At 53.3% G+C, this 19,380-nt stretch overlaps 1 protein-coding gene and 32 non-coding genes across 33 annotated transcripts in view; all 33 read right to left on the bottom strand.

Moving 5' to 3' along the window:
* Positions 1 to 19,380, bottom strand: part of LOC126203940 (nascent polypeptide-associated complex subunit alpha, muscle-specific form-like) — a 58,920-nt gene that overhangs the window by 10,813 nt on the left and 28,727 nt on the right. The window contains exon 2 of the mRNA XM_049938372.1: positions 2,953 to 3,964. Within this exon, the coding sequence (XP_049794329.1) occupies positions 2,953 to 3,964 (1,012 nt within the window). The remainder of the gene's footprint in view (positions 1 to 2,952; positions 3,965 to 19,380) is intronic.
* Trnah-gug (transfer RNA histidin (anticodon GUG)) lies at positions 5,470 to 5,541 on the bottom strand. The gene has a single exon. It is a non-coding gene; the product is annotated as a tRNA-His (tRNA).
* On the bottom strand, positions 5,928 to 5,999 carry Trnae-cuc (transfer RNA glutamic acid (anticodon CUC)). Its single transcript has one exon. It is a non-coding gene; the product is annotated as a tRNA-Glu (tRNA).
* Positions 6,282 to 6,363, bottom strand: Trnal-cag (transfer RNA leucine (anticodon CAG)). Its single transcript has one exon. It is a non-coding gene; the product is annotated as a tRNA-Leu (tRNA).
* Trnal-uag (transfer RNA leucine (anticodon UAG)) lies at positions 6,444 to 6,525 on the bottom strand. The gene has a single exon. It is a non-coding gene; the product is annotated as a tRNA-Leu (tRNA).
* Trnah-gug (transfer RNA histidin (anticodon GUG)) lies at positions 7,284 to 7,355 on the bottom strand. The gene has a single exon. It is a non-coding gene; the product is annotated as a tRNA-His (tRNA).
* Positions 7,742 to 7,813, bottom strand: Trnae-cuc (transfer RNA glutamic acid (anticodon CUC)). Its single transcript has one exon. It is a non-coding gene; the product is annotated as a tRNA-Glu (tRNA).
* Positions 8,096 to 8,177, bottom strand: Trnal-cag (transfer RNA leucine (anticodon CAG)). Its single transcript has one exon. It is a non-coding gene; the product is annotated as a tRNA-Leu (tRNA).
* Trnal-uag (transfer RNA leucine (anticodon UAG)) lies at positions 8,258 to 8,339 on the bottom strand. Its single transcript has one exon. It is a non-coding gene; the product is annotated as a tRNA-Leu (tRNA).
* Positions 9,098 to 9,169, bottom strand: Trnah-gug (transfer RNA histidin (anticodon GUG)). The gene has a single exon. It is a non-coding gene; the product is annotated as a tRNA-His (tRNA).
* On the bottom strand, positions 9,556 to 9,627 carry Trnae-cuc (transfer RNA glutamic acid (anticodon CUC)). The gene has a single exon. It is a non-coding gene; the product is annotated as a tRNA-Glu (tRNA).
* On the bottom strand, positions 9,910 to 9,991 carry Trnal-cag (transfer RNA leucine (anticodon CAG)). Its single transcript has one exon. It is a non-coding gene; the product is annotated as a tRNA-Leu (tRNA).
* Trnal-uag (transfer RNA leucine (anticodon UAG)) lies at positions 10,072 to 10,153 on the bottom strand. The gene has a single exon. It is a non-coding gene; the product is annotated as a tRNA-Leu (tRNA).
* On the bottom strand, positions 10,912 to 10,983 carry Trnah-gug (transfer RNA histidin (anticodon GUG)). Its single transcript has one exon. It is a non-coding gene; the product is annotated as a tRNA-His (tRNA).
* On the bottom strand, positions 11,370 to 11,441 carry Trnae-cuc (transfer RNA glutamic acid (anticodon CUC)). Its single transcript has one exon. It is a non-coding gene; the product is annotated as a tRNA-Glu (tRNA).
* Trnal-cag (transfer RNA leucine (anticodon CAG)) lies at positions 11,724 to 11,805 on the bottom strand. Its single transcript has one exon. It is a non-coding gene; the product is annotated as a tRNA-Leu (tRNA).
* Positions 11,886 to 11,967, bottom strand: Trnal-uag (transfer RNA leucine (anticodon UAG)). The gene has a single exon. It is a non-coding gene; the product is annotated as a tRNA-Leu (tRNA).
* Trnah-gug (transfer RNA histidin (anticodon GUG)) lies at positions 12,726 to 12,797 on the bottom strand. The gene has a single exon. It is a non-coding gene; the product is annotated as a tRNA-His (tRNA).
* Positions 13,184 to 13,255, bottom strand: Trnae-cuc (transfer RNA glutamic acid (anticodon CUC)). Its single transcript has one exon. It is a non-coding gene; the product is annotated as a tRNA-Glu (tRNA).
* Trnal-cag (transfer RNA leucine (anticodon CAG)) lies at positions 13,538 to 13,619 on the bottom strand. The gene has a single exon. It is a non-coding gene; the product is annotated as a tRNA-Leu (tRNA).
* Trnal-uag (transfer RNA leucine (anticodon UAG)) lies at positions 13,700 to 13,781 on the bottom strand. Its single transcript has one exon. It is a non-coding gene; the product is annotated as a tRNA-Leu (tRNA).
* On the bottom strand, positions 14,540 to 14,611 carry Trnah-gug (transfer RNA histidin (anticodon GUG)). Its single transcript has one exon. It is a non-coding gene; the product is annotated as a tRNA-His (tRNA).
* Trnae-cuc (transfer RNA glutamic acid (anticodon CUC)) lies at positions 14,998 to 15,069 on the bottom strand. The gene has a single exon. It is a non-coding gene; the product is annotated as a tRNA-Glu (tRNA).
* Trnal-cag (transfer RNA leucine (anticodon CAG)) lies at positions 15,352 to 15,433 on the bottom strand. Its single transcript has one exon. It is a non-coding gene; the product is annotated as a tRNA-Leu (tRNA).
* Trnal-uag (transfer RNA leucine (anticodon UAG)) lies at positions 15,514 to 15,595 on the bottom strand. Its single transcript has one exon. It is a non-coding gene; the product is annotated as a tRNA-Leu (tRNA).
* On the bottom strand, positions 16,354 to 16,425 carry Trnah-gug (transfer RNA histidin (anticodon GUG)). The gene has a single exon. It is a non-coding gene; the product is annotated as a tRNA-His (tRNA).
* Positions 16,812 to 16,883, bottom strand: Trnae-cuc (transfer RNA glutamic acid (anticodon CUC)). The gene has a single exon. It is a non-coding gene; the product is annotated as a tRNA-Glu (tRNA).
* On the bottom strand, positions 17,166 to 17,247 carry Trnal-cag (transfer RNA leucine (anticodon CAG)). Its single transcript has one exon. It is a non-coding gene; the product is annotated as a tRNA-Leu (tRNA).
* On the bottom strand, positions 17,328 to 17,409 carry Trnal-uag (transfer RNA leucine (anticodon UAG)). The gene has a single exon. It is a non-coding gene; the product is annotated as a tRNA-Leu (tRNA).
* On the bottom strand, positions 18,168 to 18,239 carry Trnah-gug (transfer RNA histidin (anticodon GUG)). Its single transcript has one exon. It is a non-coding gene; the product is annotated as a tRNA-His (tRNA).
* On the bottom strand, positions 18,626 to 18,697 carry Trnae-cuc (transfer RNA glutamic acid (anticodon CUC)). Its single transcript has one exon. It is a non-coding gene; the product is annotated as a tRNA-Glu (tRNA).
* Trnal-cag (transfer RNA leucine (anticodon CAG)) lies at positions 18,980 to 19,061 on the bottom strand. The gene has a single exon. It is a non-coding gene; the product is annotated as a tRNA-Leu (tRNA).
* Trnal-uag (transfer RNA leucine (anticodon UAG)) lies at positions 19,142 to 19,223 on the bottom strand. The gene has a single exon. It is a non-coding gene; the product is annotated as a tRNA-Leu (tRNA).

Here is a 19,380-nt window from a genome sequence, read left to right as displayed (position 1 = left end):
CATGACTTGCCGCAGTCTGTGCGCGACGCACCTCGCCATGATCTTATAATCCGCGTTCAACAAGGTGATCGGTCGGACAGTATGTATAGTCGGCGTCGCAGTCGATTTAGGAAGGAGCGTGATGCATCCCGCTGCAAATACCTGTGGTAGAGGAGCGCCAGTAAGAATTTCATTGGCGATAGCAGTTAAAGTATCGCGGAAAAGAGGAAAAAACTGCAAATAAAATTCAGCGGGTATGCCGTCAATTCCGGGAGATTTACCCCGAGGACTGCGCTTGACAGCTTCATGCAAGTCGTCGGACGTAAAAGCCTCATTAAGATGGACACGGTCTGTGCGACTTAAAACATTAGGGACCCCCTGTAAAATACGACGCAGCGCAGCGGGATCGACATCAACATCTTGAAAAAGTGACTCAAAATGTGCGTGGATTTCATTCGCAATCGTCACCCTGTCGGAGGTTTTTATTCCATCCCGAGTGACCCACGCAGTAAAGGCCAATCGTTCGCGCATCTTCCGCTCTCTATTGAGATGATATATAGAGAGCGGCTCCCCGTCCACGGCGCCCACAGGCTGGCTCCGAGTAACCGGCCCTCTGCTCTTCCGCCGTAGATCGGTCAAAAGTTCGGCCTGAAATTGTTTTAAAACGGGAAGAAGATGCGGCTGGCCCGTAACTTGTCGGGCGAGGTCCTTTAAACAGCTCTGATAAAAGTGTGACGTCGAGCGACGCCAGTGCGCTGCGTCGCGACTAAAATTTATTAAAAAGGTCCGAACTGCTGGTTTGGCAGCGCCAACCCACCACTCGAGGACGCTACTATCACCGGGTTTAGTCTGTAAAAGTTTGTGCCACATAGTAGTAAAGGACTGCTGAAAATAGGAGTCGGCTAACAGGCTGCTGTTAAACTTCCACAGATTTTTGCGATAGGAAGGCCTAGAAAGTGGAAGAGAGAGGTCACAAATATAGCTGCAGTGATCTGAAAAAATAACCGGCCTGACCTCAGATCGAGTCACCGGGGCTGCTAGTGACGATGACACATAAATCCGATCGAGCCGGCTATGTCCCGTTGGATAAAAATAGGTATACTCCGTTTCAACCGGGTGGAGCATTCGCCACGTGTCCTTAAGATTAAAACTCTTGATGAGCGTGTGTAGTTCCTGACACTTGTTGGGGCGCGGCTCCTGGTCGCGATCATCAGTGACCGCATTAAAGTCACCGCCTAAGATTAAATGAGCGGAGTTCCGGTGCAAAACCTCACACAACTCCTGACCATAAAAGAGCCGCCGCGCCGCGTAGTCGCTGCCGGAAGGAGCGTAAACATTAACAAATACGACGCCTTCAATAGTGCACGCAATAGCGCGGCCAGTAGGTAGACACTCAATATTCGTGACACTGAGGCCGGGACAGACTAATATAGCAGTACCGGTGACGTCATCAGACACCACATTATCCACAATAACGTAGTCACACAGATCGGTCAGAAGCATCAGAGCCTCACGTGTCACTTCTTGCAAAAAGGCGACATGGCAACGGGTTTCACATAAAAGAGTATTTAAAGCAAGGACCTTATGCGGACTACGCATTTTGTTAACATTTACCGTAAGAATATGCCACCGACGCATGTCAGGAACCATACACAACGCAAGGAACAACAAATGCAGTATTCACAAGAAGCGAAGCTGTAGCGCCGCGAAGGTAACGCGAATTGTGGACAAGATCGGCAAAAATGACATACCGACAGGTGGCAGGTAGCATACGCAGAATACACACGAAAGAAGTGTCCACAATAAGGGTCACAACGGCGCCACCAAGCAAAGCAACATGTGAATAGGAACGGCGAAAATGATCCACTGCAGGCTACCGAACTCCAGGCATAGCGAAAACAGCAACAATTAAGCACAGACAGAAAGCACAGACAAGAAGAGGTGCCCCGGCACAGCGAGGACGACGCAGTCGAGCGACAGGATCGGTAAAAAACAAACCGCCGACGCCGGACACAAAGCAAATCACAGGCATAAAGTGGCACAGCAAAAGGTCATGTGCGCTACCAAACGATGCATGAAATCGACAACAACGGTAAAAGTCATCCCCAACACGTGCAGACAGGAGACATAGGTAGAATAATAAATGATACTGACAGAGTAAAAGTACATGTACGCCGCCAATACGATTCCATGCATGTCGTCGGCACGAGTGATGAGACATTGCCTCCGACGGGGGGCACACAACAGACACAGACAAAGACAAGAGATAATAACAATAATTATTAAAAGAAAAGAAACGGGCACAACTGCGGAAGCAACGGTGTCACAAGGAGTAGACACTCGGCTACACAACGACTAAAGTTCCACCCGCGTACAACATATACCAGACACATTTAAAGGCGAATAAAAAAGTTCGCACAAATGTGCATGCACATGTGCCGCCAAACGACGCAAGGAAGTGGCAGGCACAGTGAAATATGTCCGCAACGGATGTCACTCATCAAACGCGAGAAAAAAAAATATGCGCACAACAAAAGCAGCACATGCACCGTTAAGACAGCGCATGATAGTGAGAGTAACGGGGAAACACACAGGCAATGCGTGGCAGACCCCAGACACAAACGAAATTACTCAACTTGTTAAAAATAATGTGCACATCGTGAAAAACACCCGTGCATCCGTAATGATTCAAGGGAAAGGCAAGAACGACTAATTGTGCCTCCGAACGAGCGGCGGAAACCCGACACATGTAGAAATACCAGACATAGTTAAAATACGTAACAAATAAAAGTACACAAAGATGGGTGCAGTGGCGCTGCCAAAACTCCACTCGGGAGCGACAATAAAGGTTAAAACGCGCAACAGACCAGTGTCACACAACACAGACGAGGAAACGTCACAAAAACATTGTGAGACTTAAACAACGATGAAAACATGCACGCTGCCAAGCAATGAGAAAGTCACGTCACGTACCGGGGCCAGTCCCGTGTTCCACCTCCACTTCCGCCGCCCAGTCACACTTTTCACTAGAAAATACGGGGGGCGGAACCACGTCCGTGCCCATACTAACAGCGGCACCGGAAGGAGCCGCCGTGGCAGATCCAGCGCCGGCGGCAGAATCAGATCCAGAATCCTGTGAGGACGGCCGGATGCGACGGCAATGTGAGTCGTCCGATTTGCGTTTGCCTGCCAAATGTGCAGGCGACACGCTCGAAACAACGTCCATCGCCATATCGCTTGCCACGACAGGTTCCGTTTGAGTAAGCAGAACCTTAAGCTGACGAACTTTCTCGTCCCGCTTGGATTCCGCGGAACTCACGGACGCCGCAGGCTGACTGCAAGCGGCAGGCCGCTGCCGACGGCGATCGGAAGCCGACGCCTGCCGCGAGTCAACAACTGCGCGCTGCGAGGCCCGTTGTAACTTTTTCTGTTTAGAGGTGGACTTGTATGGTGGGACGCAAGTCACCACCGGGGACGGCGTACGCGCCTTACGAGAAGAAACACCCGAAATACTAGCGCTGCGAATGCGAGTCACGTTGTCAGCCCTCTCAGTCGGCCGTTCCCTACGCGGTTTGGGTTCCGCGGGGGCGTCAAGACGCTCCTCACGGTCAACAACAACGGTGACAACATCGGACACAGTCTTATTCGCAACAGAGGGAGCAGCCTCGGGAACGGGTTCCGATACGGAAAGCGTTACAGCTGCCGGTACGGGGTCAGACACAATCGGTAGCTCATCAACAGCCGGCGGAGCAGGCACGGGGGCCGCTACACGCGCAGGCAAAGAAGTCACAGGCAACGCCGGGGGGCTATCAGCGTCAAGAACGGGAGGTGTAACATCCATAGCAACAACGTCGTCTGCAATCTCAGGGACAGACACACGACTAGCACGTGCGGGGGAGGCGCCAAGCGCGACCGCCGCCCACGTCACCTCGTCCTGACCGTCTGTCCGTGGTAGCTGCACAGGGCGACTACGTTTCGGACAGTCCTGTCGAAAATGTCCGGTACCATTACAAAAAGAACAGGTCGCCGGTTGGCCGCTATAAGTTATAAAGGCCCGATGGCCAGCAACAACAACAAAAGACGGTATATGCTGTCGGACAATCATGCGGACACTACGAACACCATTCTCAACATCATAATAGTAAGCCGACGACCATTTCTCTTTGACTACTGAAAGCACTGTACCATACGGAAGTAAGCTACGAGAAATAGTTTCATTGCGTACTTCGAATGGCAAGTTAAACACGCGTACAGTACGGATACCATAACCCGCGTTCGACAGCACAACATCACTAATAGTACCGTCAAGGTGCTTAATTTTACGGACACCACCATTAACATTAACTAAAGTGTCACACATATCAGAAGAGGACAATTTAAGGAACAACGAATTGAGGAACGCGTCAAGTTGAACGCCGAGGACTACACTTTTCGGTAATTGAAGGTCGTTTTTAACCCACTGGTGAATTTCGAAAGCCGTAGGCCTACGCACGGATCTATCAAACGCGCACTGAATATTATTCTGACGATTTTCTGAATTATCGAGATCCATGGTACTCACAGAAAGAAGAAATCACAGAAGAAACAGCGCCGCGAAGCACACGCCGCCGACAGCGATCCGCAAGTAAACACAGCCCGGCACGCCGCAGCGAGCGCGCGATGTGTTCGGGCCCACGGCTCCGAAGAGACTGGTGCCTAAAACCAGCGCCTTAGACCGCTCGGCCACGTTACCGCTGGAGCACGAGCGGCGAAACGTTTCCTTTGTAGTACAAAGATCACTCCGAAATGTAAGTGTCTTGGCAATCGCTGTGCCATGTATTTCCACTGCTCTCCCACTGGAAGCGTCTCTTTAGGCCATCCACAACAAGAAAATGCCGTGCCCGCCGTATGGTAGCGACGCCACTTGTCTGTAGCTGTCGTAGTTAAGGAGACAGCATCGAGAGACGTTTTCGTGCTGTGACCAGGTTTCGAACCTGGGCTTTCCGTAACCACTAAAGTATCATAGCTGTACCTGTCAGGCGGAGCTAGAATGCTCCATGTAACAAACATATGTGAGCTCAAGGAGGTTACACGTGAAGAGAAAGCGGCAGGTTAACACGACTACAGCAAAACCCCTGGCAGCGCTGGGATTCGAACCGACGCCTACGAAGAGACTGGTGCCTTAAACCAGCGCCATAGAGCGCTCGGCCATGCTACGTGCGCTGCAATGGGCACCAGTGTTCCTAGCATTTGTAGAAACAGTGCACGCCACAGCTTCCTGTTCTGCTGGGGCTGGCTGCTCATCCATCGCACTTCAAAACAACTGCCCTTTTCGACTACAGAGAGCAGCGGACGTCTGCGCTCTGGGAGGCGACATTACGTGTTGGTGAGGAAGTGATAGTGCAAACTGCGGCCTGCGGAACACGAGTGACAAAATCAAGAGAGCACTGTCATTTCGAGTACTCGTGCACTATCGCTATTGCAACGGCAGTAAGGCAAAACTTTCAAAATTGCCGTGACCAGGATTCGAACCTGGGTTATTGCGGCCACAACGCAGTGTCCTAACCACTAGACGATCACGGCCACGGCCACGAAGCCGCCCACGAAAGCAGCTGGCTGGAATGCAAGTGGCGATACACAGCAAAGCCTAGGCCAAGGTGTACGCCACAGCAGTGTCAGACACGGTCCGCATCACGTGTATACGAGCAAATGAACGTTGCTGCGCTGTCAGGACACTAACTACAGTGGTTAGCTGCATTCACCTCCGTGGCAATATCTTGCAGTCCTCCAAGCCTCTTGACTACAGGTACCCGTATGTGGCTGGATAACAAGTGGATAGATGCCGCATCTCTCTCGCCGTCAGGTGTTGCCACGAATCATACTTAACGTGGCTTTCTGCACGCGTCAGCGTAGCGTCAGTCGATCAAAGTCGGGACAAGTCGCAAAAGAGGAGCAACAAAAACGCGCATTTCCGGTACCGGGAATCGAACCCGGGCCTCCTGGGTGAGAGCCAGGTATCCTAGCCACTAGACCACACCGGATAACGGCGGCAGCGCTCTTCCAGCGAACGCAGCAACCACGCACGGTTAACTGTCGACAACTGTAAAAAATCCACTCTCTCGCGTTATAGAACGGCGTGCTCCGGACGCATTTCGTGGAGACGAACGCCAGCAATGATGAGAGCAAAAGGCGCCTCCAAATCCTGTCGTTGCACCACGCACTGTTCTACGGCAATTCACGAAGCAGAAGCTCACGCCTTGTTGTGCTGTTTTCTTTGCAGGCAATAAGCGCAGCCGTCTTCGACACAGGAAACATTACACGTTTGGCAGCTGTGGGGTTGGAACCCACGCCTCTCAAGAGACTGGTGCCTGAAACCAGCGCCTTAGACCGCTCGGCCACGCTACCTACACAACACGCGCGTCACAAGAGCTGCGTCCTACGCCACGAGAACACACCGCAGCGGCACAAAAGTGAGACGTAAAAATTGGCAGCTGTGGGATTCGAACCCACGCCTCCGAAGAGACTGGTGCCTAAAACCAGCGCCTTAGACCGCTCGGCCACGTTACCGCTGGAGCACGAGCGGCGAAACGTTTCCTTTGTAGTACAAAGATCACTCCGAAATGTAAGTGTCTTGGCAATCGCTGTGCCATGTATTTCCACTGCTCTCCCACTGGAAGCGTCTCTTTAGGCCATCCACAACAAGAAAATGCCGTGCCCGCCGTATGGTAGCGACGCCACTTGTCTGTAGCTGTCGTAGTTAAGGAGACAGCATCGAGAGACGTTTTCGTGCTGTGACCAGGTTTCGAACCTGGGCTTTCCGTAACCACTAAAGTATCATAGCTGTACCTGTCAGGCGGAGCTAGAATGCTCCATGTAACAAACATATGTGAGCTCAAGGAGGTTACACGTGAAGAGAAAGCGGCAGGTTAACACGACTACAGCAAAACCCCTGGCAGCGCTGGGATTCGAACCGACGCCTACGAAGAGACTGGTGCCTTAAACCAGCGCCATAGAGCGCTCGGCCATGCTACGTGCGCTGCAATGGGCACCAGTGTTCCTAGCATTTGTAGAAACAGTGCACGCCACAGCTTCCTGTTCTGCTGGGGCTGGCTGCTCATCCATCGCACTTCAAAACAACTGCCCTTTTCGACTACAGAGAGCAGCGGACGTCTGCGCTCTGGGAGGCGACATTACGTGTTGGTGAGGAAGTGATAGTGCAAACTGCGGCCTGCGGAACACGAGTGACAAAATCAAGAGAGCACTGTCATTTCGAGTACTCGTGCACTATCGCTATTGCAACGGCAGTAAGGCAAAACTTTCAAAATTGCCGTGACCAGGATTCGAACCTGGGTTATTGCGGCCACAACGCAGTGTCCTAACCACTAGACGATCACGGCCACGGCCACGAAGCCGCCCACGAAAGCAGCTGGCTGGAATGCAAGTGGCGATACACAGCAAAGCCTAGGCCAAGGTGTACGCCACAGCAGTGTCAGACACGGTCCGCATCACGTGTATACGAGCAAATGAACGTTGCTGCGCTGTCAGGACACTAACTACAGTGGTTAGCTGCATTCACCTCCGTGGCAATATCTTGCAGTCCTCCAAGCCTCTTGACTACAGGTACCCGTATGTGGCTGGATAACAAGTGGATAGATGCCGCATCTCTCTCGCCGTCAGGTGTTGCCACGAATCATACTTAACGTGGCTTTCTGCACGCGTCAGCGTAGCGTCAGTCGATCAAAGTCGGGACAAGTCGCAAAAGAGGAGCAACAAAAACGCGCATTTCCGGTACCGGGAATCGAACCCGGGCCTCCTGGGTGAGAGCCAGGTATCCTAGCCACTAGACCACACCGGATAACGGCGGCAGCGCTCTTCCAGCGAACGCAGCAACCACGCACGGTTAACTGTCGACAACTGTAAAAAATCCACTCTCTCGCGTTATAGAACGGCGTGCTCCGGACGCATTTCGTGGAGACGAACGCCAGCAATGATGAGAGCAAAAGGCGCCTCCAAATCCTGTCGTTGCACCACGCACTGTTCTACGGCAATTCACGAAGCAGAAGCTCACGCCTTGTTGTGCTGTTTTCTTTGCAGGCAATAAGCGCAGCCGTCTTCGACACAGGAAACATTACACGTTTGGCAGCTGTGGGGTTGGAACCCACGCCTCTCAAGAGACTGGTGCCTGAAACCAGCGCCTTAGACCGCTCGGCCACGCTACCTACACAACACGCGCGTCACAAGAGCTGCGTCCTACGCCACGAGAACACACCGCAGCGGCACAAAAGTGAGACGTAAAAATTGGCAGCTGTGGGATTCGAACCCACGCCTCCGAAGAGACTGGTGCCTAAAACCAGCGCCTTAGACCGCTCGGCCACGTTACCGCTGGAGCACGAGCGGCGAAACGTTTCCTTTGTAGTACAAAGATCACTCCGAAATGTAAGTGTCTTGGCAATCGCTGTGCCATGTATTTCCACTGCTCTCCCACTGGAAGCGTCTCTTTAGGCCATCCACAACAAGAAAATGCCGTGCCCGCCGTATGGTAGCGACGCCACTTGTCTGTAGCTGTCGTAGTTAAGGAGACAGCATCGAGAGACGTTTTCGTGCTGTGACCAGGTTTCGAACCTGGGCTTTCCGTAACCACTAAAGTATCATAGCTGTACCTGTCAGGCGGAGCTAGAATGCTCCATGTAACAAACATATGTGAGCTCAAGGAGGTTACACGTGAAGAGAAAGCGGCAGGTTAACACGACTACAGCAAAACCCCTGGCAGCGCTGGGATTCGAACCGACGCCTACGAAGAGACTGGTGCCTTAAACCAGCGCCATAGAGCGCTCGGCCATGCTACGTGCGCTGCAATGGGCACCAGTGTTCCTAGCATTTGTAGAAACAGTGCACGCCACAGCTTCCTGTTCTGCTGGGGCTGGCTGCTCATCCATCGCACTTCAAAACAACTGCCCTTTTCGACTACAGAGAGCAGCGGACGTCTGCGCTCTGGGAGGCGACATTACGTGTTGGTGAGGAAGTGATAGTGCAAACTGCGGCCTGCGGAACACGAGTGACAAAATCAAGAGAGCACTGTCATTTCGAGTACTCGTGCACTATCGCTATTGCAACGGCAGTAAGGCAAAACTTTCAAAATTGCCGTGACCAGGATTCGAACCTGGGTTATTGCGGCCACAACGCAGTGTCCTAACCACTAGACGATCACGGCCACGGCCACGAAGCCGCCCACGAAAGCAGCTGGCTGGAATGCAAGTGGCGATACACAGCAAAGCCTAGGCCAAGGTGTACGCCACAGCAGTGTCAGACACGGTCCGCATCACGTGTATACGAGCAAATGAACGTTGCTGCGCTGTCAGGACACTAACTACAGTGGTTAGCTGCATTCACCTCCGTGGCAATATCTTGCAGTCCTCCAAGCCTCTTGACTACAGGTACCCGTATGTGGCTGGATAACAAGTGGATAGATGCCGCATCTCTCTCGCCGTCAGGTGTTGCCACGAATCATACTTAACGTGGCTTTCTGCACGCGTCAGCGTAGCGTCAGTCGATCAAAGTCGGGACAAGTCGCAAAAGAGGAGCAACAAAAACGCGCATTTCCGGTACCGGGAATCGAACCCGGGCCTCCTGGGTGAGAGCCAGGTATCCTAGCCACTAGACCACACCGGATAACGGCGGCAGCGCTCTTCCAGCGAACGCAGCAACCACGCACGGTTAACTGTCGACAACTGTAAAAAATCCACTCTCTCGCGTTATAGAACGGCGTGCTCCGGACGCATTTCGTGGAGACGAACGCCAGCAATGATGAGAGCAAAAGGCGCCTCCAAATCCTGTCGTTGCACCACGCACTGTTCTACGGCAATTCACGAAGCAGAAGCTCACGCCTTGTTGTGCTGTTTTCTTTGCAGGCAATAAGCGCAGCCGTCTTCGACACAGGAAACATTACACGTTTGGCAGCTGTGGGGTTGGAACCCACGCCTCTCAAGAGACTGGTGCCTGAAACCAGCGCCTTAGACCGCTCGGCCACGCTACCTACACAACACGCGCGTCACAAGAGCTGCGTCCTACGCCACGAGAACACACCGCAGCGGCACAAAAGTGAGACGTAAAAATTGGCAGCTGTGGGATTCGAACCCACGCCTCCGAAGAGACTGGTGCCTAAAACCAGCGCCTTAGACCGCTCGGCCACGTTACCGCTGGAGCACGAGCGGCGAAACGTTTCCTTTGTAGTACAAAGATCACTCCGAAATGTAAGTGTCTTGGCAATCGCTGTGCCATGTATTTCCACTGCTCTCCCACTGGAAGCGTCTCTTTAGGCCATCCACAACAAGAAAATGCCGTGCCCGCCGTATGGTAGCGACGCCACTTGTCTGTAGCTGTCGTAGTTAAGGAGACAGCATCGAGAGACGTTTTCGTGCTGTGACCAGGTTTCGAACCTGGGCTTTCCGTAACCACTAAAGTATCATAGCTGTACCTGTCAGGCGGAGCTAGAATGCTCCATGTAACAAACATATGTGAGCTCAAGGAGGTTACACGTGAAGAGAAAGCGGCAGGTTAACACGACTACAGCAAAACCCCTGGCAGCGCTGGGATTCGAACCGACGCCTACGAAGAGACTGGTGCCTTAAACCAGCGCCATAGAGCGCTCGGCCATGCTACGTGCGCTGCAATGGGCACCAGTGTTCCTAGCATTTGTAGAAACAGTGCACGCCACAGCTTCCTGTTCTGCTGGGGCTGGCTGCTCATCCATCGCACTTCAAAACAACTGCCCTTTTCGACTACAGAGAGCAGCGGACGTCTGCGCTCTGGGAGGCGACATTACGTGTTGGTGAGGAAGTGATAGTGCAAACTGCGGCCTGCGGAACACGAGTGACAAAATCAAGAGAGCACTGTCATTTCGAGTACTCGTGCACTATCGCTATTGCAACGGCAGTAAGGCAAAACTTTCAAAATTGCCGTGACCAGGATTCGAACCTGGGTTATTGCGGCCACAACGCAGTGTCCTAACCACTAGACGATCACGGCCACGGCCACGAAGCCGCCCACGAAAGCAGCTGGCTGGAATGCAAGTGGCGATACACAGCAAAGCCTAGGCCAAGGTGTACGCCACAGCAGTGTCAGACACGGTCCGCATCACGTGTATACGAGCAAATGAACGTTGCTGCGCTGTCAGGACACTAACTACAGTGGTTAGCTGCATTCACCTCCGTGGCAATATCTTGCAGTCCTCCAAGCCTCTTGACTACAGGTACCCGTATGTGGCTGGATAACAAGTGGATAGATGCCGCATCTCTCTCGCCGTCAGGTGTTGCCACGAATCATACTTAACGTGGCTTTCTGCACGCGTCAGCGTAGCGTCAGTCGATCAAAGTCGGGACAAGTCGCAAAAGAGGAGCAACAAAAACGCGCATTTCCGGTACCGGGAATCGAACCCGGGCCTCCTGGGTGAGAGCCAGGTATCCTAGCCACTAGACCACACCGGATAACGGCGGCAGCGCTCTTCCAGCGAACGCAGCAACCACGCACGGTTAACTGTCGACAACTGTAAAAAATCCACTCTCTCGCGTTATAGAACGGCGTGCTCCGGACGCATTTCGTGGAGACGAACGCCAGCAATGATGAGAGCAAAAGGCGCCTCCAAATCCTGTCGTTGCACCACGCACTGTTCTACGGCAATTCACGAAGCAGAAGCTCACGCCTTGTTGTGCTGTTTTCTTTGCAGGCAATAAGCGCAGCCGTCTTCGACACAGGAAACATTACACGTTTGGCAGCTGTGGGGTTGGAACCCACGCCTCTCAAGAGACTGGTGCCTGAAACCAGCGCCTTAGACCGCTCGGCCACGCTACCTACACAACACGCGCGTCACAAGAGCTGCGTCCTACGCCACGAGAACACACCGCAGCGGCACAAAAGTGAGACGTAAAAATTGGCAGCTGTGGGATTCGAACCCACGCCTCCGAAGAGACTGGTGCCTAAAACCAGCGCCTTAGACCGCTCGGCCACGTTACCGCTGGAGCACGAGCGGCGAAACGTTTCCTTTGTAGTACAAAGATCACTCCGAAATGTAAGTGTCTTGGCAATCGCTGTGCCATGTATTTCCACTGCTCTCCCACTGGAAGCGTCTCTTTAGGCCATCCACAACAAGAAAATGCCGTGCCCGCCGTATGGTAGCGACGCCACTTGTCTGTAGCTGTCGTAGTTAAGGAGACAGCATCGAGAGACGTTTTCGTGCTGTGACCAGGTTTCGAACCTGGGCTTTCCGTAACCACTAAAGTATCATAGCTGTACCTGTCAGGCGGAGCTAGAATGCTCCATGTAACAAACATATGTGAGCTCAAGGAGGTTACACGTGAAGAGAAAGCGGCAGGTTAACACGACTACAGCAAAACCCCTGGCAGCGCTGGGATTCGAACCGACGCCTACGAAGAGACTGGTGCCTTAAACCAGCGCCATAGAGCGCTCGGCCATGCTACGTGCGCTGCAATGGGCACCAGTGTTCCTAGCATTTGTAGAAACAGTGCACGCCACAGCTTCCTGTTCTGCTGGGGCTGGCTGCTCATCCATCGCACTTCAAAACAACTGCCCTTTTCGACTACAGAGAGCAGCGGACGTCTGCGCTCTGGGAGGCGACATTACGTGTTGGTGAGGAAGTGATAGTGCAAACTGCGGCCTGCGGAACACGAGTGACAAAATCAAGAGAGCACTGTCATTTCGAGTACTCGTGCACTATCGCTATTGCAACGGCAGTAAGGCAAAACTTTCAAAATTGCCGTGACCAGGATTCGAACCTGGGTTATTGCGGCCACAACGCAGTGTCCTAACCACTAGACGATCACGGCCACGGCCACGAAGCCGCCCACGAAAGCAGCTGGCTGGAATGCAAGTGGCGATACACAGCAAAGCCTAGGCCAAGGTGTACGCCACAGCAGTGTCAGACACGGTCCGCATCACGTGTATACGAGCAAATGAACGTTGCTGCGCTGTCAGGACACTAACTACAGTGGTTAGCTGCATTCACCTCCGTGGCAATATCTTGCAGTCCTCCAAGCCTCTTGACTACAGGTACCCGTATGTGGCTGGATAACAAGTGGATAGATGCCGCATCTCTCTCGCCGTCAGGTGTTGCCACGAATCATACTTAACGTGGCTTTCTGCACGCGTCAGCGTAGCGTCAGTCGATCAAAGTCGGGACAAGTCGCAAAAGAGGAGCAACAAAAACGCGCATTTCCGGTACCGGGAATCGAACCCGGGCCTCCTGGGTGAGAGCCAGGTATCCTAGCCGCTAGACCACACCGGATAACGGCGGCAGCGCTCTTCCAGCGAACGCAGCAACCACGCACGGTTAACTGTCGACAACTGTAAAAAATCCACTCTCTCGCGTTATAGAACGGCGTGCTCCGGACGCATTTCGTGGAGACGAACGCCAGCAATGATGAGAGCAAAAGGCGCCTCCAAATCCTGTCGTTGCACCACGCACTGTTCTACGGCAATTCACGAAGCAGAAGCTCACGCCTTGTTGTGCTGTTTTCTTTGCAGGCAATAAGCGCAGCCGTCTTCGACACAGGAAACATTACACGTTTGGCAGCTGTGGGGTTGGAACCCACGCCTCTCAAGAGACTGGTGCCTGAAACCAGCGCCTTAGACCGCTCGGCCACGCTACCTACACAACACGCGCGTCACAAGAGCTGCGTCCTACGCCACGAGAACACACCGCAGCGGCACAAAAGTGAGACGTAAAAATTGGCAGCTGTGGGATTCGAACCCACGCCTCCGAAGAGACTGGTGCCTAAAACCAGCGCCTTAGACCGCTCGGCCACGTTACCGCTGGAGCACGAGCGGCGAAACGTTTCCTTTGTAGTACAAAGATCACTCCGAAATGTAAGTGTCTTGGCAATCGCTGTGCCATGTATTTCCACTGCTCTCCCACTGGAAGCGTCTCTTTAGGCCATCCACAACAAGAAAATGCCGTGCCCGCCGTATGGTAGCGACGCCACTTGTCTGTAGCTGTCGTAGTTAAGGAGACAGCATCGAGAGACGTTTTCGTGCTGTGACCAGGTTTCGAACCTGGGCTTTCCGTAACCACTAAAGTATCATAGCTGTACCTGTCAGGCGGAGCTAGAATGCTCCATGTAACAAACATATGTGAGCTCAAGGAGGTTACACGTGAAGAGAAAGCGGCAGGTTAACACGACTACAGCAAAACCCCTGGCAGCGCTGGGATTCGAACCGACGCCTACGAAGAGACTGGTGCCTTAAACCAGCGCCATAGAGCGCTCGGCCATGCTACGTGCGCTGCAATGGGCACCAGTGTTCCTAGCATTTGTAGAAACAGTGCACGCCACAGCTTCCTGTTCTGCTGGGGCTGGCTGCTCATCCATCGCACTTCAAAACAACTGCCCTTTTCGACTACAGAGAGCAGCGGACGTCTGCGCTCTGGGAGGCGACATTACGTGTTGGTGAGGAAGTGATAGTGCAAACTGCGGCCTGCGGAACACGAGTGACAAAATCAAGAGAGCACTGTCATTTCGAGTACTCGTGCACTATCGCTATTGCAACGGCAGTAAGGCAAAACTTTCAAAATTGCCGTGACCAGGATTCGAACCTGGGTTATTGCGGCCACAACGCAGTGTCCTAACCACTAGACGATCACGGCCACGGCCACGAAGCCGCCCACGAAAGCAGCTGGCTGGAATGCAAGTGGCGATACACAGCAAAGCCTAGGCCAAGGTGTACGCCACAGCAGTGTCAGACACGGTCCGCATCACGTGTATACGAGCAAATGAACGTTGCTGCGCTGTCAGGACACTAACTACAGTGGTTAGCTGCATTCACCTCCGTGGCAATATCTTGCAGTCCTCCAAGCCTCTTGACTACAGGTACCCGTATGTGGCTGGATAACAAGTGGATAGATGCCGCATCTCTCTCGCCGTCAGGTGTTGCCACGAATCATACTTAACGTGGCTTTCTGCACGCGTCAGCGTAGCGTCAGTCGATCAAAGTCGGGACAAGTCGCAAAAGAGGAGCAACAAAAACGCGCATTTCCGGTACCGGGAATCGAACCCGGGCCTCCTGGGTGAGAGCCAGGTATCCTAGCCACTAGACCACACCGGATAACGGCGGCAGCGCTCTTCCAGCGAACGCAGCAACCACGCACGGTTAACTGTCGACAACTGTAAAAAATCCACTCTCTCGCGTTATAGAACGGCGTGCTCCGGACGCATTTCGTGGAGACGAACGCCAGCAATGATGAGAGCAAAAGGCGCCTCCAAATCCTGTCGTTGCACCACGCACTGTTCTACGGCAATTCACGAAGCAGAAGCTCACGCCTTGTTGTGCTGTTTTCTTTGCAGGCAATAAGCGCAGCCGTCTTCGACACAGGAAACATTACACGTTTGGCAGCTGTGGGGTTGGAACCCACGCCTCTCAAGAGACTGGTGCCTGAAACCAGCGCCTTAGACCGCTCGGCCACGCTACCTACACAACACGCGCGTCACAAGAGCTGCGTCCTACGCCACGAGAACACACCGCAGCGGCACAAAAGTGAGACGTAAAAATTGGCAGCTGTGGGATTCGAACCCACGCCTCCGAAGAGACTGGTGCCTAAAACCAGCGCCTTAGACCGCTCGGCCACGTTACCGCTGGAGCACGAGCGGCGAAACGTTTCCTTTGTAGTACAAAGATCACTCCGAAATGTAAGTGTCTTGGCAATCGCTGTGCCATGTATTTCCACTGCTCTCCCACTGGAAGCGTCTCTTTAGGCCATCCACAACAAGAAAATGCCGTGCCCGCCGTATGGTAGCGACGCCACTTGTCTGTAGCTGTCGTAGTTAAGGAGACAGCATCGAGAGACGTTTTCGTGCTGTGACCAGGTTTCGAACCTGGGCTTTCCGTAACCACTAAAGTATCATAGCTGTACCTGTCAGGCGGAGCTAGAATGCTCCATGTAACAAACATATGTGAGCTCAAGGAGGTTACACGTGAAGAGAAAGCGGCAGGTTAACACGACTACAGCAAAACCCCTGGCAGCGCTGGGATTCGAACCGACGCCTACGAAGAGACTGGTGCCTTAAACCAGCGCCATAGAGCGCTCGGCCATGCTACGTGCGCTGCAATGGGCACCAGTGTTCCTAGCATTTGTAGAAACAGTGCACGCCACAGCTTCCTGTTCTGCTGGGGCTGGCTGCTCATCCATCGCACTTCAAAACAACTGCCCTTTTCGACTACAGAGAGCAGCGGACGTCTGCGCTCTGGGAGGCGACATTACGTGTTGGTGAGGAAGTGATAGTGCAAACTGCGGCCTGCGGAACACGAGTGACAAAATCAAGAGAGCACTGTCATTTCGAGTACTCGTGCACTATCGCTATTGCAACGGCAGTAAGGCAAAACTTTCAAAATTGCCGTGACCAGGATTCGAACCTGGGTTATTGCGGCCACAACGCAGTGTCCTAACCACTAGACGATCACGGCCACGGCCACGAAGCCGCCCACGAAAGCAGCTGGCTGGAATGCAAGTGGCGATACACAGCAAAGCCTAGGCCAAGGTGTACGCCACAGCAGTGTCAGACACGGTCCGCATCACGTGTATACGAGCAAATGAACGTTGCTGCGCTGTCAGGACACTAACTACAGTGGTTAGCTGCATTCACCTCCGTGGCAATATCTTGCAGTCCTCCAAGCCTCTTGACTACAGGTACCCGTATGTGGCTGGATAACAAGTGGATAGATGCCGCATCTCTCTCGCCGTCAGGTGTTGCCACGAATCATACTTAACGTGGCTTTCTGCACGCGTCAGCGTAGCGTCAGTCGATCAAAGTCGGGACAAGTCGCAAAAGAGGAGCAACAAAAACGCGCATTTCCGGTACCGGGAATCGAACCCGGGCCTCCTGGGTGAGAGCCAGGTATCCTAGCCACTAGACCACACCGGATAACGGCGGCAGCGCTCTTCCAGCGAACGCAGCAACCACGCACGGTTAACTGTCGACAACTGTAAAAAATCCACTCTCTCGCGTTATAGAACGGCGTGCTCCGGACGCATTTCGTGGAGACGAACGCCAGCAATGATGAGAGCAAAAGGCGCCTCCAAATCCTGTCGTTGCACCACGCACTGTTCTACGGCAATTCACGAAGCAGAAGCTCACGCCTTGTTGTGCTGTTTTCTTTGCAGGCAATAAGCGCAGCCGTCTTCGACACAGGAAACATTACACGTTTGGCAGCTGTGGGGTTGGAACCCACGCCTCTCAAGAGACTGGTGCCTGAAACCAGCGCCTTAGACCGCTCGGCCACGCTACCTACACAACACGCGCGTCACAAGAGCTGCGTCCTACGCCACGAGAACACACCGCAGCGGCACAAAAGTGAGACGTAAAAATTGGCAGCTGTGGGATTCGAACCCACGCCTCCGAAGAGACTGGTGCCTAAAACCAGCGCCTTAGACCGCTCGGCCACGTTACCGCTGGAGCACGAGCGGCGAAACGTTTCCTTTGTAGTACAAAGATCACTCCGAAATGTAAGTGTCTTGGCAATCGCTGTGCCATGTATTTCCACTGCTCTCCCACTGGAAGCGTCTCTTTAGGCCATCCACAACAAGAAAATGCCGTGCCCGCCGTATGGTAGCGACGCCACTTGTCTGTAGCTGTCGTAGTTAAGGAGACAGCATCGAGAGACGTTTTCGTGCTGTGACCAGGTTTCGAACCTGGGCTTTCCGTAACCACTAAAGTATCATAGCTGTACCTGTCAGGCGGAGCTAGAATGCTCCATGTAACAAACATATGTGAGCTCAAGGAGGTTACACGTGAAGAGAAAGCGGCAGGTTAACACGACTACAGCAAAACCCCTGGCAGCGCTGGGATTCGAACCGACGCCTACGAAGAGACTGGTGCCTTAAACCAGCGCCATAGAGCGCTCGGCCATGCTACGTGCGCTGCAATGGGCACCAGTGTTCCTAGCATTTGTAGAAACAGTGCACGCCACAGCTTCCTGTTCTGCTGGGGCTGGCTGCTCATCCATCGCACTTCAAAACAACTGCCCTTTTCGACTACAGAGAGCAGCGGACGTCTGCGCTCTGGGAGGCGACATTACGTGTTGGTGAGGAAGTGATAGTGCAAACTGCGGCCTGCGGAACACGAGTGACAAAATCAAGAGAGCACTGTCATTTCGAGTACTCGTGCACTATCGCTATTGCAACGGCAGTAAGGCAAAACTTTCAAAATTGCCGTGACCAGGATTCGAACCTGGGTTATTGCGGCCACAACGCAGTGTCCTAACCACTAGACGATCACGGCCACGGCCACGAAGCCGCCCACGAAAGCAGCTGGCTGGAATGCAAGTGGCGATACACAGCAAAGCCTAGGCCAAGGTGTACGCCACAGCAGTGTCAGACACGGTCCGCATCACGTGTATACGAGCAAATGAACGTTGCTGCGCTGTCAGGACACTAACTACAGTGGTTAGCTGCATTCACCTCCGTGGCAATATCTTGCAGTCCTCCAAGCCTCTTGACTACAGGTACCCGTATGTGGCTGGATAACAAGTGGATAGATGCCGCATCTCTCTCGCCGTCAGGTGTTGCCACGAATCATACTTAACGTGGCTTTCTGCACGCGTCAGCGTAGCGTCAGTCGATCAAAGTCGGGACAAGTCGCAAAAGAGGAGCAACAAAAACGCGCATTTCCGGTACCGGGAATCGAACCCGGGCCTCCTGGGTGAGAGCCAGGTATCCTAGCCACTAGACCACACCGGATAACGGCGGCAGCGCTCTTCCAGCGAACGCAGCAACCACGCACGGTTAACTGTCGACAACTGTAAAAAATCCACTCTCTCGCGTTATAGAACGGCGTGCTCCGGACGCATTTCGTGGAGACGAACGCCAGCAATGATGAGAGCAAAAGGCGCCTCCAAATCCTGTCGTTGCACCACGCACTGTTCTACGGCAATTCACGAAGCAGAAGCTCACGCCTTGTTGTGCTGTTTTCTTTGCAGGCAATAAGCGCAGCCGTCTTCGACACAGGAAACATTACACGTTTGGCAGCTGTGGGGTTGGAACCCACGCCTCTCAAGAGACTGGTGCCTGAAACCAGCGCCTTAGACCGCTCGGCCACGCTACCTACACAACACGCGCGTCACAAGAGCTGCGTCCTACGCCACGAGAACACACCGCAGCGGCACAAAAGTGAGACGTAAAAATTGGCAGCTGTGGGATTCGAACCCACGCCTCCGAAGAGACTGGTGCCTAAAACCAGCGCCTTAGACCGCTCGGCCACGTTACCGCTGGAGCACGAGCGGCGAAACGTTTCCTTTGTAGTACAAAGATCACTCCGAAATGTAAGTGTCTTGGCAATCGCTGTGCCATGTATTTCCACTGCTCTCCCACTGGAAGCGTCTCTTTAGGCCATCCACAACAAGAAAATGCCGTGCCCGCCGTAT

This window comes from Schistocerca nitens, chromosome 1 (genome assembly GCF_023898315.1).
Source record: "Schistocerca nitens isolate TAMUIC-IGC-003100 chromosome 1, iqSchNite1.1, whole genome shotgun sequence".
In the NCBI taxonomy this organism is placed as follows: domain Eukaryota; kingdom Metazoa; phylum Arthropoda; class Insecta; order Orthoptera; family Acrididae; genus Schistocerca; species Schistocerca nitens.
The sequence above is the reverse complement of the archived record's forward strand: the minus strand, read 5'-3'. Positions and strand labels throughout refer to the sequence as shown.